The following is a 14,532-nucleotide window of genomic DNA, read 5'->3' on the forward strand; positions in this document are numbered from 1 at the left end:
GAAATGTCAAATTCTACAGGACAATATTCTGAGGGTTGTAACTCAAAATTCATGAGGGTTATCGATGAAATGTTGAGGCCTACATTAACCTATCTTGTTTTTGAGAGATCACATTTCGTTTTGATTCAGCACAGCAATCTCGCTTGATGACAAAACTCGCAGTGTGCCTCAATTCATAGGTGCACGCAGTGTGCCTCAATTCATAAGTGCACCACAGCGTGACTTTGAAATCATTGATCTTGGCATCAAATCATCAGCGCCATTAGCTCTAGATGGGAGGTTAAACCCTAGTGACACCCTTTTTTTGGCCATGGAGACCCTCCATCATCCACAGCCACCCTGTACCGAGTAGTCTCCAAGGTGCTCTAAGTGCATTTCGAGGTCGATCTTGCAAGGGTCGTAACTCAAAGCTCATGAGGGCTATCGATGAAATGTCAAATTCTATAGGACGATGATGTCGAGGCCTAAAATAACCTATCTCATTTTTGAGAGATCACATTCGTTTGGATTCGGCACAATGATCTCGCTCGATGCTAAAACTTACAATGTGCCTCAGTTCATAGGTGCACCATAGCGTAACTTTTAAACCGCTAATCTTGCAAATTGTCAATGCCATTAGCTCTAGATGGGTGGCTAAACCCTAGTGACACCCTTGTTCCAACCACAGAGACCATCCATCATTCGTGGCCACCTTGTACCAAGTAGTCTCCAAGGTGCTCTAAGTGCATTTCAAGGTCAATCTTCTGAGGGTCATAACTCAGAGCTCGTGAGAGCTACTGATAAAATGTCAAATTCTACATGACGGTGATGTTGAGGCCTAAAATAACCTATCTCATTTTCAAGAGATCACATTCTGCTTGGATTTGGCACAGCGATCTCGCTCGATGCCAAAACTCGCGGTGTGCCTCAGTTCATAGGTGCACCACAACGTAACTTTGAAACGGTTGATCTTGGCATCAAATTGTCAGCGCCATTAGCTTCAAATGGACGGGTGAACCCTACTAACACCCTTGTTCTAGCCACAAAGACCATCCATCGTCCACAGCCACCCCATACTAAGGAGACTCCAAGGTGCTCTAAGTGTGTTTTGAGGTCAATCTTTCGAGAGTTGTAACTCGGAGCTCATGAGGGCTATCGATAACCCCTTACCAAGTTTGGTGAACTTGTCTAATTAAGAATTTAAAGTTATAACAAAAATTGCTCAAAATTACAAAAGTTGCAAAATTGCAATTCTACAACTTTTGCAACTTTTTCTTGCAAAGTGAAAATGAGTGCAAAGAGTTAGTTAGGGGTTTGAGCACGACTAGACAATGTTGAAAACACCTATATAAGGTGTGAAATGATAGCATGAATTAATGAAGCCAATTTTGTTAAGTGGATCAGTATGGGTTATGTGAGCCTTGTGTAGGAGGTTAACGAGTGTGTTTATGTCATGATAACACTTCAAATTAAATATTGCATCCAAATTTGATAATAAAGGTTGTTAAAATGTTATTCACAAATTGTTGCATTTGAATCGAATATAACAAACGTGATCAAAATTAATGATATTCCGTAAACATGAACAATACACATGATCCACGATAAATTGAACAATACTAGATACTAAATTAATATGTATATCATTGTACACATAAATGAAAAATATATATATATCAAAATACATGTATCCATAAACAAATTACACAAATATATATCAAAGATCATGTATCCATAGACAAAGTACACAAATATATATCAAAATACATAGATCCATATACAAAATGTGGTTGATCATGCCATTGGAATGTGTATAATATCAATGTTTATGTAAACAATGTGGCATATGCCATCTCAAAATGTCTCATGACGCATCCTATGACAACTATACTATCCTAGGGTGCTAGTGGATGATCAAAATGCAGCCTCTTCGCTACACTAGGTGGATCGGATGCCTCCTAAATAAACAAAAAAGGAAAACCCAAAGTTAGACTACTAAATTTATATGATTATTTGTATCTAACATTGAATTACTCAAATGCATAATGATCTTTTTTTTAATGAAGATTTATACTATTAAACTTTCATAATAAATACCTCTCTTGTCAACCTCCTGTGTTGATTAGGAGTCCTCTCGTATGCCCTCGGCAATGCGTGTACCTCGCTGATTGTGTGTATGTTCAAATATGTTTGTCAGATGAATCTACAACTTAAACTATAACATTATAATTCATAGCATGCTAAATTGATAACATATTTAATCAAGAATTCAAACTATGACTTACTAGTGTAGGCTCCTCCTTAGGATATAATGGTTGGATCATCAAAGATACAAAACTCTCCCATTGAACCTCGTGTGCACTAGGAGTTTCTTATGAGATACAAAATAGTAGTTGTTAATATCATGAAAATTAGTTTTGAATTTATTTATGAAGATAAGGAAAATAAAAAATAAATGATACTTATACATACAATGAGGCTCTCAATGCAAACGGAAATGCTTGAGGATCTACGCCGCAGAATCTGTATAGGCTCATCGCCAGTAGCCACGCCCTATATACAATAAAGAATGTAATTAAATTTCATTACCACAAACATTTTACAAGAATGCATCGATATTTAATCAAATAGAAAGCACCTAAATACCTTTCCTTTGTCAATCGGTCTTGGCTCATCCCCGTACTTTGTCCCCTAGGGACAGGTGGTACCTGCAAGATAAAAGAAAGATTAGAAACCATATATGCTACAATATCAAATAGAAAAAATAATGAGAACACAACATAATGTACCATAGATGTATCAAGGCAAAATGAAATAGCTAAGAGCATAGCATCATCAACCTGTCTTAGCTCCTCCTCAGTCATCAACTAAACATGAATGAAAATCACATAAATGTATAAGTCAGTATGGCTTAAAAATTAAAATTACTCTATTATAAAAATTAACTTTAAATTGCATGTCATAACAAAAAAATGTATACACGTACCAGCACAGAAGGATTCCATGCCTCTGCATGCCCCTTCTCTCTCGCATTAGGGTATGTAGCCTCTGCACGTGCCTCTGGTGTATCCTTGTCTAATACAAACTGATACTCAAGAAGATCACCTATGGGACCCAGACAAATATTCTTGCTTGTAATGCAAGTATGAGGCACACAAATGTGTGATGAGCTAGCCGATGATGAACTCATGCCAGCATCATCAACACGAGGAGGCAGGACTGACCTAGCCTAAGATATCAATAGGCTACTCAATCTATGGATGGCTCTAATGGTCTGAGAGCTAGCCTCTACGATAATATCAGGATGCTGCACTCAAGGAGGGGGGGAGACATCAGTAGGGGGGACAAAAGTGTCAATTTTCTTCTGTTGGGAAGAGGGTCTATCTTGAGGAGCTCCTAGTCCTACACCGATGTTGGGCTTCATGCTCTAATAGTTCACTTTATGTTTGAACACAAATTCTACATACAATTTTCTAAGAAAATAAAATGGCACCTCTAAATTGCTATGTAGAGGGATATCAAAAACCATCCACCAACGATCCCAAAATTTTGCATGTATGGCATCATTTATGTACCATTTAATCGATAGTTTGGGTTTCTTATGGTCGACTAGTAAACCAGTTTTCGAGTTCGCAAAATGGCTAGCCAAATCATCTTTGCACATATTGACGATCGCAACCTCATCATAGTCCAAGCCATCATCAAACATCTCATGCATTTCGTCATGCCAACGAAGAGCAGCATTTTGTTCATTGGTAAGGGTTTCAATGTTATCCACTATGGTGTTTAATGTGGATAACATAGGAGCCAATGCAAGTACATTATTATATGTTGTTCGCAAAGCCATCAATTCGATGAGATTTTCAATTATCAAATCCTTGATTCGATGAGGGTTTTGAGGGGGTAAAGGATCATTTGGTGGACAATTTTGCGAGGGCACTGGATCGTTTGGTGGGGGTTTATGAGGAACAATATTCCTTGCCTCAATGTCATCATTTTGATCAGCCATTCCTATTAATTTGCTAAACATAATTTATATTTTTAAAAACCTAAATGTTAACAATTCCTATCAAAAAAAAACTTAAATTCTAACAAATTAAACTAAAACTAACAAATTTATAATAAAATTTATTTAAATTTATACTAAAATTGATTAAAAACAAAAAAAAAACTCACCTCTTATTGTGTATCTGATTGAAAAACAAATATCCATGCAACAAAATGCGATATATGATTGTGAACACAACCTGCAGGTTGTGTTTTTTTTTAAATAACACTAACAATTATCGACTATCTAATATAATATCGGATACCCGATATTATCGGATATCTAATATAATATCGGGTATCTGATATTATATCGGATACCCAATAAAGGTTGGGCCTTACTTTCCAAGTTTGGTATCAGGATGGGTGAAAAAAAGTTAGAACAGATTTTGAAATGCTTTTAGACATTTTCAAACTCTATTTTTTCACATCGCCACTTTTTGGCACACCATGATCTTGCACATACCCTTCTATGGATACTTACCCCATACTTGCATGTGTATGGTGTGCATGTATGTTTTCTTTATGTTTGACATTTCTGATGTGATTGAGATAGGGAGTTGTAGTCACCTGCTAGTCGGGATCTACACAATGTACCACTTCTTGGCATTGTCTATTTAGTTTAGAATATATGTGTTTGTAGATGCGTAGATTTTATGCAGATTACAAATATTGGGTATTGACTTCCCTGAATTGCCAGAATGAGTGTACCCTATCGTAGTATTTCAATGTTATAAGCTGGGAGATAATTCTTGAGTCCAAATCCTAAACCCTAAGCTAATTGTCCTAAAAAATAGGACAAGTATCTAAGTTAGTTTCACTTTTGCCAAATTCATCAAGTGACGTGAATTCGTGATTTTTACCCTAGAGTTTGTTTTGGTATTCTGTGCTTTATGATGAGTTTTTGTATTTGGTTTTGTGGGTCTGTTGTGATTTTCTGTTATAATTAAATAATATTAAAAGATGATTTAATGATTTAATTTAATAGAGATTTAATAAAGAAAATTCAATATTTAATTAATTGAGAAATTAATTAATTAAAATAATCAAATTTAAAAGATTATATTAAAGTTTTATTTTGACGTACTTATATTTATTTAATTTAATGATAATTATTTAAGAGTTTTATTTTAATAATAAACTCTAAATAATGTTATTAATTAAGTTAATAAATATATTATTAAAAATTTCTCGTGAATTAATTAAATAAAAGAACAAAATTTAAAGATAAAGTTATGGTTATAATTTAGGCATAATTATATTTATTTAATTTAATAATAATTTATTTAGGAGTTTTATTTTAAAAATAAACTCTAAATAATATTATTAGTTGAATTAATAAATATATTATTAAAACGTCTTGTTTATCTGATTTAGGCATATTTATATTTATTTTATTTAATAATTATTATTTAGGAGTTGTATTTTAATAATAAACTCTTAATAATATTATTAGTTAAATTAATAAATATTATATTAAAAGTGTCTCGTAATTTAATAAGAAAGTAAGCAATTATTTAATGAAGTTTATTTTAATTCAATTGCATAAAGTGTATGCATGAAATTAAAATATAGTAAATTAATTAAAGAGAGAAAGCTAATTATTTAAATAAAGATATTTTGTAATTAAATATCTAAAAGAATTGTGCATGAAAAGGTAAAGGTAATAAAGTAATAAATAATAATTGATCAACGAATCCCTTCTCGTGATTGCACAATCAAAGCCCCAAACTAGGGGAGAACTCTTTATCAGAGATCTAAAACTCATTTTGCAATTACATAGGTTTTGGAGGAGCAATTTCAGAGAGAAAGATTTTCAGGGAAAGGGAATTGTTGCGTGTTTTGTGTGTCTATCATTTTAGCATCAGATCTAGGTAAGTTCTTGTAGTTTAATTGTACAGTGGATTTTCATTCTTTAAATTCATGTCCTCTTTGTGTCTAGATAAATTTGTTTCTAGAGTTTTTAAATGTGGTTGAAAACCCCTTGTGTTAAATCTTCTCCGCCTTGTTCTTAATATGTCTTTGAGCGAATTAATTTGATTGAAACCCTTGTTTGAGAAAATTAAATTTTCATTATAGAACTGTTTCTGATTTAATCTGAAACCTCGTAATGGATTTGTTGTTCTTTATTTCGAAAACATCTGTGAATGATTATAGGTTTAAAATCTTTGTCTGATTAATTAGAAAATGGGATGAGGGTTTGAAATGTTTCCATTTTTAGTAAGTTTCTATTTTTGAAAAGTTTCCATTTTTAGTAAGTTTCTATTTTTGTAAAGTTCATATTTTTTCGTAGGGTTCCATTTTGGAAAGTTTCTCTTTTACCAGGTTTTTATTTTTGGAAAGTTTCTATTTTTAATAAGTTTCCATTTGTGAAAAGTTTCTATTTTTGGAAAGTTTATGTTTTTAGTAGAGATTTCTATTTTGGAAAGTTTCTATTTCTAGCAAGTTTTTATTTTTTGGAAGTTTCTATTGTTTTCCATTTTTAGAAAGTTTTCATTTTTAGTAGTTTCTATTTCTAGTAGGTTTCTATTTTTTGGAAGTTTCTATAGTTTTCCATTTTTAGAAAGTTTTCATTTTTAGTAGGTTTTCTTTTTGGAAAAGTCTTTCAAAGCTTAATAAATTTAAATTTATTATGGTAATAATTGATAATTATTATTATTAATAATTTTAATAAGTATTGTTAAAATTTTATATTTAATTATTTGAAAATTTGAATTATTATTGTATTATTTAAATATAATTCTAAAGTAAATTGAAAATCAAATAAATTAATTGGGAGAATTAATGATTATCTTTAGTAAACTTGGGTTGTGCTTGATAATTGGATTTTATATGAAAATTATTTATATTGCTAGGGAAATTTTCTTATTTGAAAACCTTAGTAATTAACATACTTTAAAAAGACGAAAATTGTAATGTGTATGTTCACTGAACTCTTATGTTTTGATAACGAATTGAACTATGAACAATGTTTAAACAACTTTAGATGAATTAGTTGAATCGTCTGGGACTCTAGTGAACTCGAAAACTATAGTGAATCTGGCAACTAGAGAAATGGAAACGTGAACCCTAATTGAAATTAAAAACAATATAAACAATCATACTTGGAAAAGAAAACTGAAACCCTAGTTGTTGAATCTTTGTGTTTCAAAATGAAAGTGAAAACTTGAAAACCTCTTATGAAAATTAAACCGTTTTGTTTTCTAAACCTAATATTTTGTGAAGTAACTTTTGTATGCACTCTTTCTATGACGTGTGATTTTATCGTTGGGTGTCAGTTGACTTAGCTTTGACCAAATCAGGATGTTTACCATAGGCTCGAGAGTTCTATTTTGTAATGTTGATGATGTTTTGATCACGGTCTTTTATAGTCAACCATGAAAATGTGTATTGTATGCTCTATGAGGTGTTTTGATCTATTGATTGTTATTGTTTTCCAGTGTTCTTGTGTGAAACTAAGGTGAATGGTGTGACTTATCTGATATAACCTTTGAGTCTTCGATCAGTTGTATTTGAATTTTTTTTGGTCGCTTGTATAGGACTGAGGTGTTTGTATGATTTGTTCTTGGTGATGTCATGTTATGACGTGGATTGGTTTATGTGTACTTTCTTAGAGCAGTCCTATTAGGATGATCATTTTAGTGATGCTTGTATTTTGACCAGTGATATTTCAATGCTTGTTAGTTGCTTGTTTAAGAATTGATGTATGGTATGTGGTCTTTTGAGATCTTTTTTATTTTACTGAGCTTAGAGTAGGTTATCTATATGTCATGTTGGGAAGTGGCTTGCAATGGAGGTCGAGGCCCTAAAGAGGCTGATGGGTAACCCATTGTAGGTTATTTAATAAGTGATATTGTTTCATTAAATGGGTTTAAAATGAATAAATAAGTCATTGTTTTCGCCGCCCATGCCTCGAGTGCTAGTACAGGCTAAGATGGGAGTACAAAAGACGCTTGGTTGCGACCATGCTTCGTTAGTACACCTTGTCAATACGAAAGGATACTAGTGCCACATAGAGTCACTAGGGAGCCGGAGGATTAAAAGACTAGCCGAGTAACCTTAGAGTTGGTCTATGTGATGACACTTGCCCACATGCATAATAGATGTCCTATGTGTTTGTGTTGGCTCTGGGATTAGTTGATACTTGTGTCTTGGTACCCTTTGAGATAGTTTGCTTTCAGGTGATTTCTTGAACCTAGACATTGGTTTTGACTATTGAGTTTGTTATCCTATTTGGGCATGAGTTTATCTCCTCAGCACGATGGGAGTGGGCCTTTTTAGGTTCCACGAGGTTGGGTGGTAGTGTTTTTTCTTATGCCATTGAGATCCAACCGCTGGATGTCGTTGCTAGATGTGCTTGTGCAAATGTTCCTTTCTATCTGATCTTGTATTTCTATGATGGATGGTTTTATTCAAGTGTATTTGATTTCATAGAGCTTACAAGATGATGTAATCTATTTTATGATGTATATTATTTCAACCTCTCATACCCTGTGACTTGTACAGTAGATGATTGTGCATTCTGTTTATTGTCAAATGGCAACCTGTAATTATATATTGTTTATATAGAATTTGTACTTAGTAGTTATTCTTAATATGGATTTATTATATATTGGATTTTGTGTTAATTATAATTAAATGTGATTCATCATCGTGGAACCCTTAAAAGTTGTAACCTTTTTATGTGTTGTTGATGTATAAGTGTATGTTAATTGCGTCTGCTATATTTATATCTGTTGTTGTTAAATTTGTATCTTTAACTTCTTTAAAAAAATGTTTGGCAAGCTTAGTGAAACTTGAGGTTACTTTCTTTTGGGTCACATGGTGGGGCATTACATAGATGGTGCTATTGTTTTTCATGAAGAAGTGGGAGGCAGATCAACATCAGCTAACTGAGGAAAAATAGTGGAATCTCTTTAATTTTTGGTTAATCATTCCTACAAAGGAACAAAGCAAATTCACTAGTAGTTGAAATTTTCTGATGGAATCATCATATTTCATTAGATAATCAATGAATTTGACTAAAAAATTACACAACTAAATTATCATAGTAAGATTATAAAATATTCTTACTTATTATTTTCACCAATCAAAAGAACATACTATAAAAATTAGGCATACAAAGAATGTTTTGATTATCACTGTGAATTTTAGTTTCTATAAGGAATAAATGAAGTGTTATACATAGCCTCATCTATCCCTCATGTTTTTTTTGTGTTGGTTAATAGGAGATTTGATTCCCTTAAGCCTACTAGAGGAATGTGACAAGATGTTCTATTCTCTCCATCCCTCTTTATAATTATAATTGGTGATCTTGGGAGGGCAATAAATGCCAATCTGACATGTGCAACATGAATGCAATACTTCTCGCTCAAGGTATTCAAATTGTTGCATATCACAACAATATGATGAATCCTGATTAGAAGTAGAAACTATAATAGAAGTAGAAACTATGATATAACCTTGACAAATACATTTTTGGCATACAATAATCTAGAACAAATCAAGTAACATGGAGGGAATAATGAAGACCAACAATGAAATGAACAACACGGAGGGAATACTGAAACATTTCGTAGGGAAAGGTACAATGACGCAAAATGAGTCCCATTGACATGCGGTGAATCCACTCCTATGGAAAAGTACGATGGTAGTGATGGGATCCAAAGGCTAGAGATTAAAAAATGTGGATTATAACGAGCTTTTAGAACAATGCCCCAAAAGTTCCTACCATCCTATCTCATCAATTTATTAGAAACTCAATCCCAATGTAAGATTTCCTTGAGCGATAAAAACATTTCCCCAATTGGATAGCCTTAGAATAATAATTTGTGCGGGATTCCAATCCTAGCAATGGCTTGTAGATCTCTCCTTCATAAATTTGAGTGCAATTGCAATGATGAAGATATGCCTTTGTAGTTGAAGAGACTTTGTTCATAGGTTTGGATGAGTTGAACAACTTAAAGGATGTAATTTTCTCAACCCGGCTTGAAAAGGCACAGCTACAATGGTCATCAATTAGAGGACCTTTTGAACAATGGCTTGAGAATGATTTGAACAACTTAAAGGATGTAATTTTCTCAACCTGGCTTGAAAAGGCACAGCTACAATGGTCATCAATTAGAGGACCTTTTGAACAATGGCTTGAGAAAGGCACACCAAACCAGGAACAATTTTTGCAAAAGCACCAAAACCAATAAATATCACTACAATAGAAAACCCCACACCGAAAATAACACTAGCACCAAATCGTAGGAGGCTTAGAAATCCCAAAGCTACCCACACCAACAGCAATAATTACCAAAATGGCACAACTAGTTAGGGAGGCAAAAGGACCCAAATACATAAAGAGCTAAACTTAGGACTAACACTAACAAACTTTCACCCAACTAAGACCAACCTACATTCTAATGCACAGCTTATGTTTTGGGTTTTATTAGTTAGAACCCTATAAATGGAACAACAATTAAAAAGGGAAGATAAAAACTCAAATTTATTCAATAGTAGGCATTTTTTTAACACTGAGCTTCCTCTCAACAAAACTTCCTATATATAGGAGGCATTATATGAGTCTTATACTATTGCAGAGAATAAACAAGGAGGCTACTTTCTATTTGTTAACTCTGAAGAAGTAAACACCTGGTTTTAGAGGTGAAATTACACCATGTAGACTAGTTGAGGTGTTTCGGATTTTAGAGTTTGTGCGCATCATTTGCAAACTGTTTGGTAAATTCATCAATGAAGAATTTTGTCCTCAAACAAACGTGGACATTTCTTCCCTGTTTTGTACTTGGGTATTTTTGCTGACCTAGAGCAAGGAAGAAGCACTGTGGATGGTGGAGATGTGTGTGGAGCCAAAATGGCGATTGAGAGTGATGAATGGCTGGACATGGCAAAGATTGGCACGGGTTTCTATACAAAAAAAAGGGCATTGGAGGCGGGTCAAGGGTGTGGTTAAAGGATTTCAGCCTTTTATGGTTTTTGGTACCTTGATCCCCATAGTGCAGAGGGTTGGCAAAGCGCAGATGACCTAGATAGAGCTGTTGTTTTTCTTGAAGTGGGAGGCAGATCAACATCAGCTAGCTGAGGAAAAACAACAGAAATGAGGCATACGCCATAAAAGATTTTGGAGGTGCCACCGCCAGTAATGAGTCAAAAATTGAGCAAGGTGGAGACTATGGGTGGTGTCATGGCGAATTAATCTAGGGAGGAAGAGATGAAAAAATGGAGGCACAATGTGTAATTTGTGCTTGTTTGCACACCATTTTCCCTTAGTAGGGCTAATGTACCTCTATCTTGGTTGTGGTTTGTTTTGGGCTGGTGTTTGTTGATGGGTAGTATATTAGAGGCTACCATGTACTTAGGATGTAGAGTCATATTCAGACTTTAAGAACTTTTTTTGGAAACAATTAAACTCTTCTATATATACAAATAAAAATTATCACTTATCAGAAAAAAATCATTGAGCTTCCTCTAAACAAATTTTGGCGTCTAAAATGTTCCATGAACTTTTTTTGGAAACAATTAAACTCCTCTATATATACAAATAAAAATTATCACTTATCTGAAAAAAACATTGAACTTCCTCTAAACAAATTTTGGCGTCTAAAATGTTCCAAGAACCTTTTTTTGGAAACAATTAAACTCTTCTATATATACAAATAAAAATTATCATTTATCAGACAAAAAAACACATTGAGCTTCCTCTAAACAAATTTTGGCATCTAAAATGTTCCAATCTATGTATGTTCTTATATTTTGCTAGTGACTTTCTTATTACTTTCCTTCAACATTTCTTCATTTGCTACACTTCATTTTCTCGTTACTTAGCATTTTTGTGCATATTTCTACTTGTACGTGAAACACATCTAATACTTATGATTTATGTATTCATATAAAAAGGCTTAAGGTTGACAACATGCACCAGCCATTTTAAGTATTAAAAATTAAACAAACAGTTTATATTCCTTACACCATGAATTCGAACCTTGGCACCTGTGTATTCATATCACTGACTCGTTTGACATTTTGTCAAACAGTTCGTTGTAACCATCTGCTGCTTGTTCATTTTACCTGCAATCATTTTGTTCGTCTTATTTTACTGTTTATTTCCATTTGTCTGGGTGTATTCACCATTTGGCATCTTTTCATAAAACTACCCATTATCGTTTCAAAGTGTGCAACAAAATATACTCAAAATGCTCTAATCGTGGTTTCTGATCAACATGTTACCACATCAAAATTCGGGTACTGGAATAAAATAAAATTTGTTTCTACACACATACTTCTTTCATCACCATGGGAACGGAGATGGGGTTATGAAGGCATATGAGCAACTTGATCATCACCGAATTTGAGAAAATCCAACTTTCTTAACATAACCCTAGTGCAATGGTCCCTGTGAACTAAAAACACTTTTGTCTATCAGATTTTCAAGATGCCCTCTGAATTTTAAAATTTAAATGTTGGAAGAATTTAGCTGAGAAATCATCCAAGGCTTAAAAATACAATTCCATCGCCAACTCGATCTCTGTCAAGTGATTGCAGGTGCAGACACAACACTTGCTAATTCATTTCTTAATCATACTCAAAATCTTGTGGATACATCATGGTATGCGTATGATCCTATAATGTGCAGTGCAAGTCCACCATCACTGCTAGTTGATCCATCAAACCTCAATGTTGTTTTATTTGGGGGTTCCAATAATTATTCACAAAATATTTATATCAGTCGAATGATCCTTTTCATTGGGACATACATTTTTTTCTTTAAATCACATCTATTTGTTGAGGACATCATTGAAGACATTCATCTTTTCTTTAAATGGAATTGCTTCATCTTATCCAAATGTTACGAGGCATTCATACTGTCATATTTTAATTATATCTCCACTGTAATAAATTTTGTAGATATTTGCAAATCCACAAATTCTATGTAGTTCTCATTCGTTAACACCTTATTGATATTTACAAGTATCTATATTTAGTACGTCTATGCAAAGGTTATAGGAGTGAAGCATTGGTACTCATTGTAAGGTCACCCATCTTTGCTACTTTGAATCAAACATTCATTAACCATTGAGTTGCCAGGTTTCCTCCGTTATCAAGCTTGCTTACCTATTTGCAAAAGCTTCTAGAACTGCTGTACCTTGTAAACCATCCATTCTAGAACCCATCTAACTCATCAATTGATAAGGAGGAAGTATTTTTCATGGTGTCCAATCACGATATCAATCCGAAGATTCAAGTCTGTAAATTTTAAGCCAAACTCATTGACCCATATGAAAAGATTTAAATAAACCTATTATGAAATAGTACAAAAGCATACAACTATGAAGCTTCCTAATAACTATGTAAAATAGTTTTCCCTAGACAATCTTAGACTCTTCATTTGTTCAAACTATTGTCTCCTCACTTAATAGCTGTACATACTACATAGTGACAATGCTCAAAACACTTGCAGTATAAACCTAAGCATTTACTAGGCTGTTTTGCATGGCAACCGGTTTGTGAACATCGCATAAATAATTATATCCTATATTTAACCTTACCATGTCTCTCAAGCAACAATGTATAGGGAGCCATGTTTCGATTAGTTCTTGCCAGATATTAGAATGTAATTCAAAGATTGTAAATAATTTCAAGCATCATCTACTCCGTCATCATCTTGTTCATCATCATCTTCATCAGTGTGCTCATTACCTTTTCCCTGCCAATGGAAGACACAAATAGAAAGCAATTTATATAAATTATTCTGTAAGAGAAGCTCAGGAACAAACATACTAACTGTTATCGGCTCTGCACATGCCACAGAAAGCTGTTATCAGCACAAACTATATTTTGACTTACAGGATCCTCAGCATCTTCATTGTCATCATCATCCTCATAATCTTCTTCATCAGCTTCCTGCCATTTTCAATTGTAGGTTGGTAAGATTAGTTCAACATAAGCTCTTCAGTAAGCTAAAAGAGAGAGCTATTAACTATGTAATTTTAGTCTCACCATATTCTCACTCACATTATTGAAGTACTTCAGTGGATTGGGCCAGAGATCTTCTTTAATTATTTCTGCCACCTGACCCATCGGAATGAAAGATCAGAAAATAAGCCAATACAGAACATAACATCAGATGTTTTTTACTAACCACTGTACATAGTGTGGGAAATGACAATTAAGACCCAAAATAAATGGCAAAATTAGAGTTTATGACAAGTTGACAACAACTTGAAAAGATTGAAAAAGCACAAAGCACAAAAGTGAAACACGCCATAATATGTACTTATAAATTCCAAAAGTAACAATAAATTGAGTGTAAGGGCACAAGAAAGCTGAGATATTCTAACATATGACTGATATCCATGTACTCTTCTACCATGAATAAGAAAATTGAAAGAAATGATCCACATAAAAATAAGAATGTCCTGGGCAGGAACGTGCTTTTGTATTGCTTATGCACAACTTAGTCATTGCTTGTGCATCTTTCCCTCCATCAACTTGTTACATAAT

At 33.5% G+C, this 14,532-nt stretch overlaps 1 protein-coding gene across 1 annotated transcript in view; it reads right to left on the reverse strand.

Annotated features, from left to right (window-relative positions):
- Positions 1-13,298: 13,298 nt before the first annotated feature.
- Positions 13,299-14,532, reverse strand: part of LOC149555675 (NAP1-related protein 2-like) — a 65,649-nt gene continuing 64,415 nt past the window's right edge. Inside the window, exons 8-10 of the mRNA XM_089829812.1 lie at positions 14,044-14,100; positions 13,876-13,932; positions 13,299-13,735 (exon numbers count right to left, since the gene is read on the reverse strand). Coding sequence (XP_089685938.1) covers positions 13,667-13,735; positions 13,876-13,932; positions 14,044-14,100 — 183 coding nt within the window. The 3' untranslated portion in view covers positions 13,299-13,666. The remainder of the gene's footprint in view (positions 13,736-13,875; positions 13,933-14,043; positions 14,101-14,532) is intronic.

This window comes from Cupressus sempervirens, chromosome 5, assembly GCF_028749045.1.
Source record: "Cupressus sempervirens isolate cs-2001-9-10 chromosome 5, ASM2874904v1, whole genome shotgun sequence".
In the NCBI taxonomy this organism is placed as follows: domain Eukaryota; kingdom Viridiplantae; phylum Streptophyta; class Pinopsida; order Cupressales; family Cupressaceae; genus Cupressus; species Cupressus sempervirens.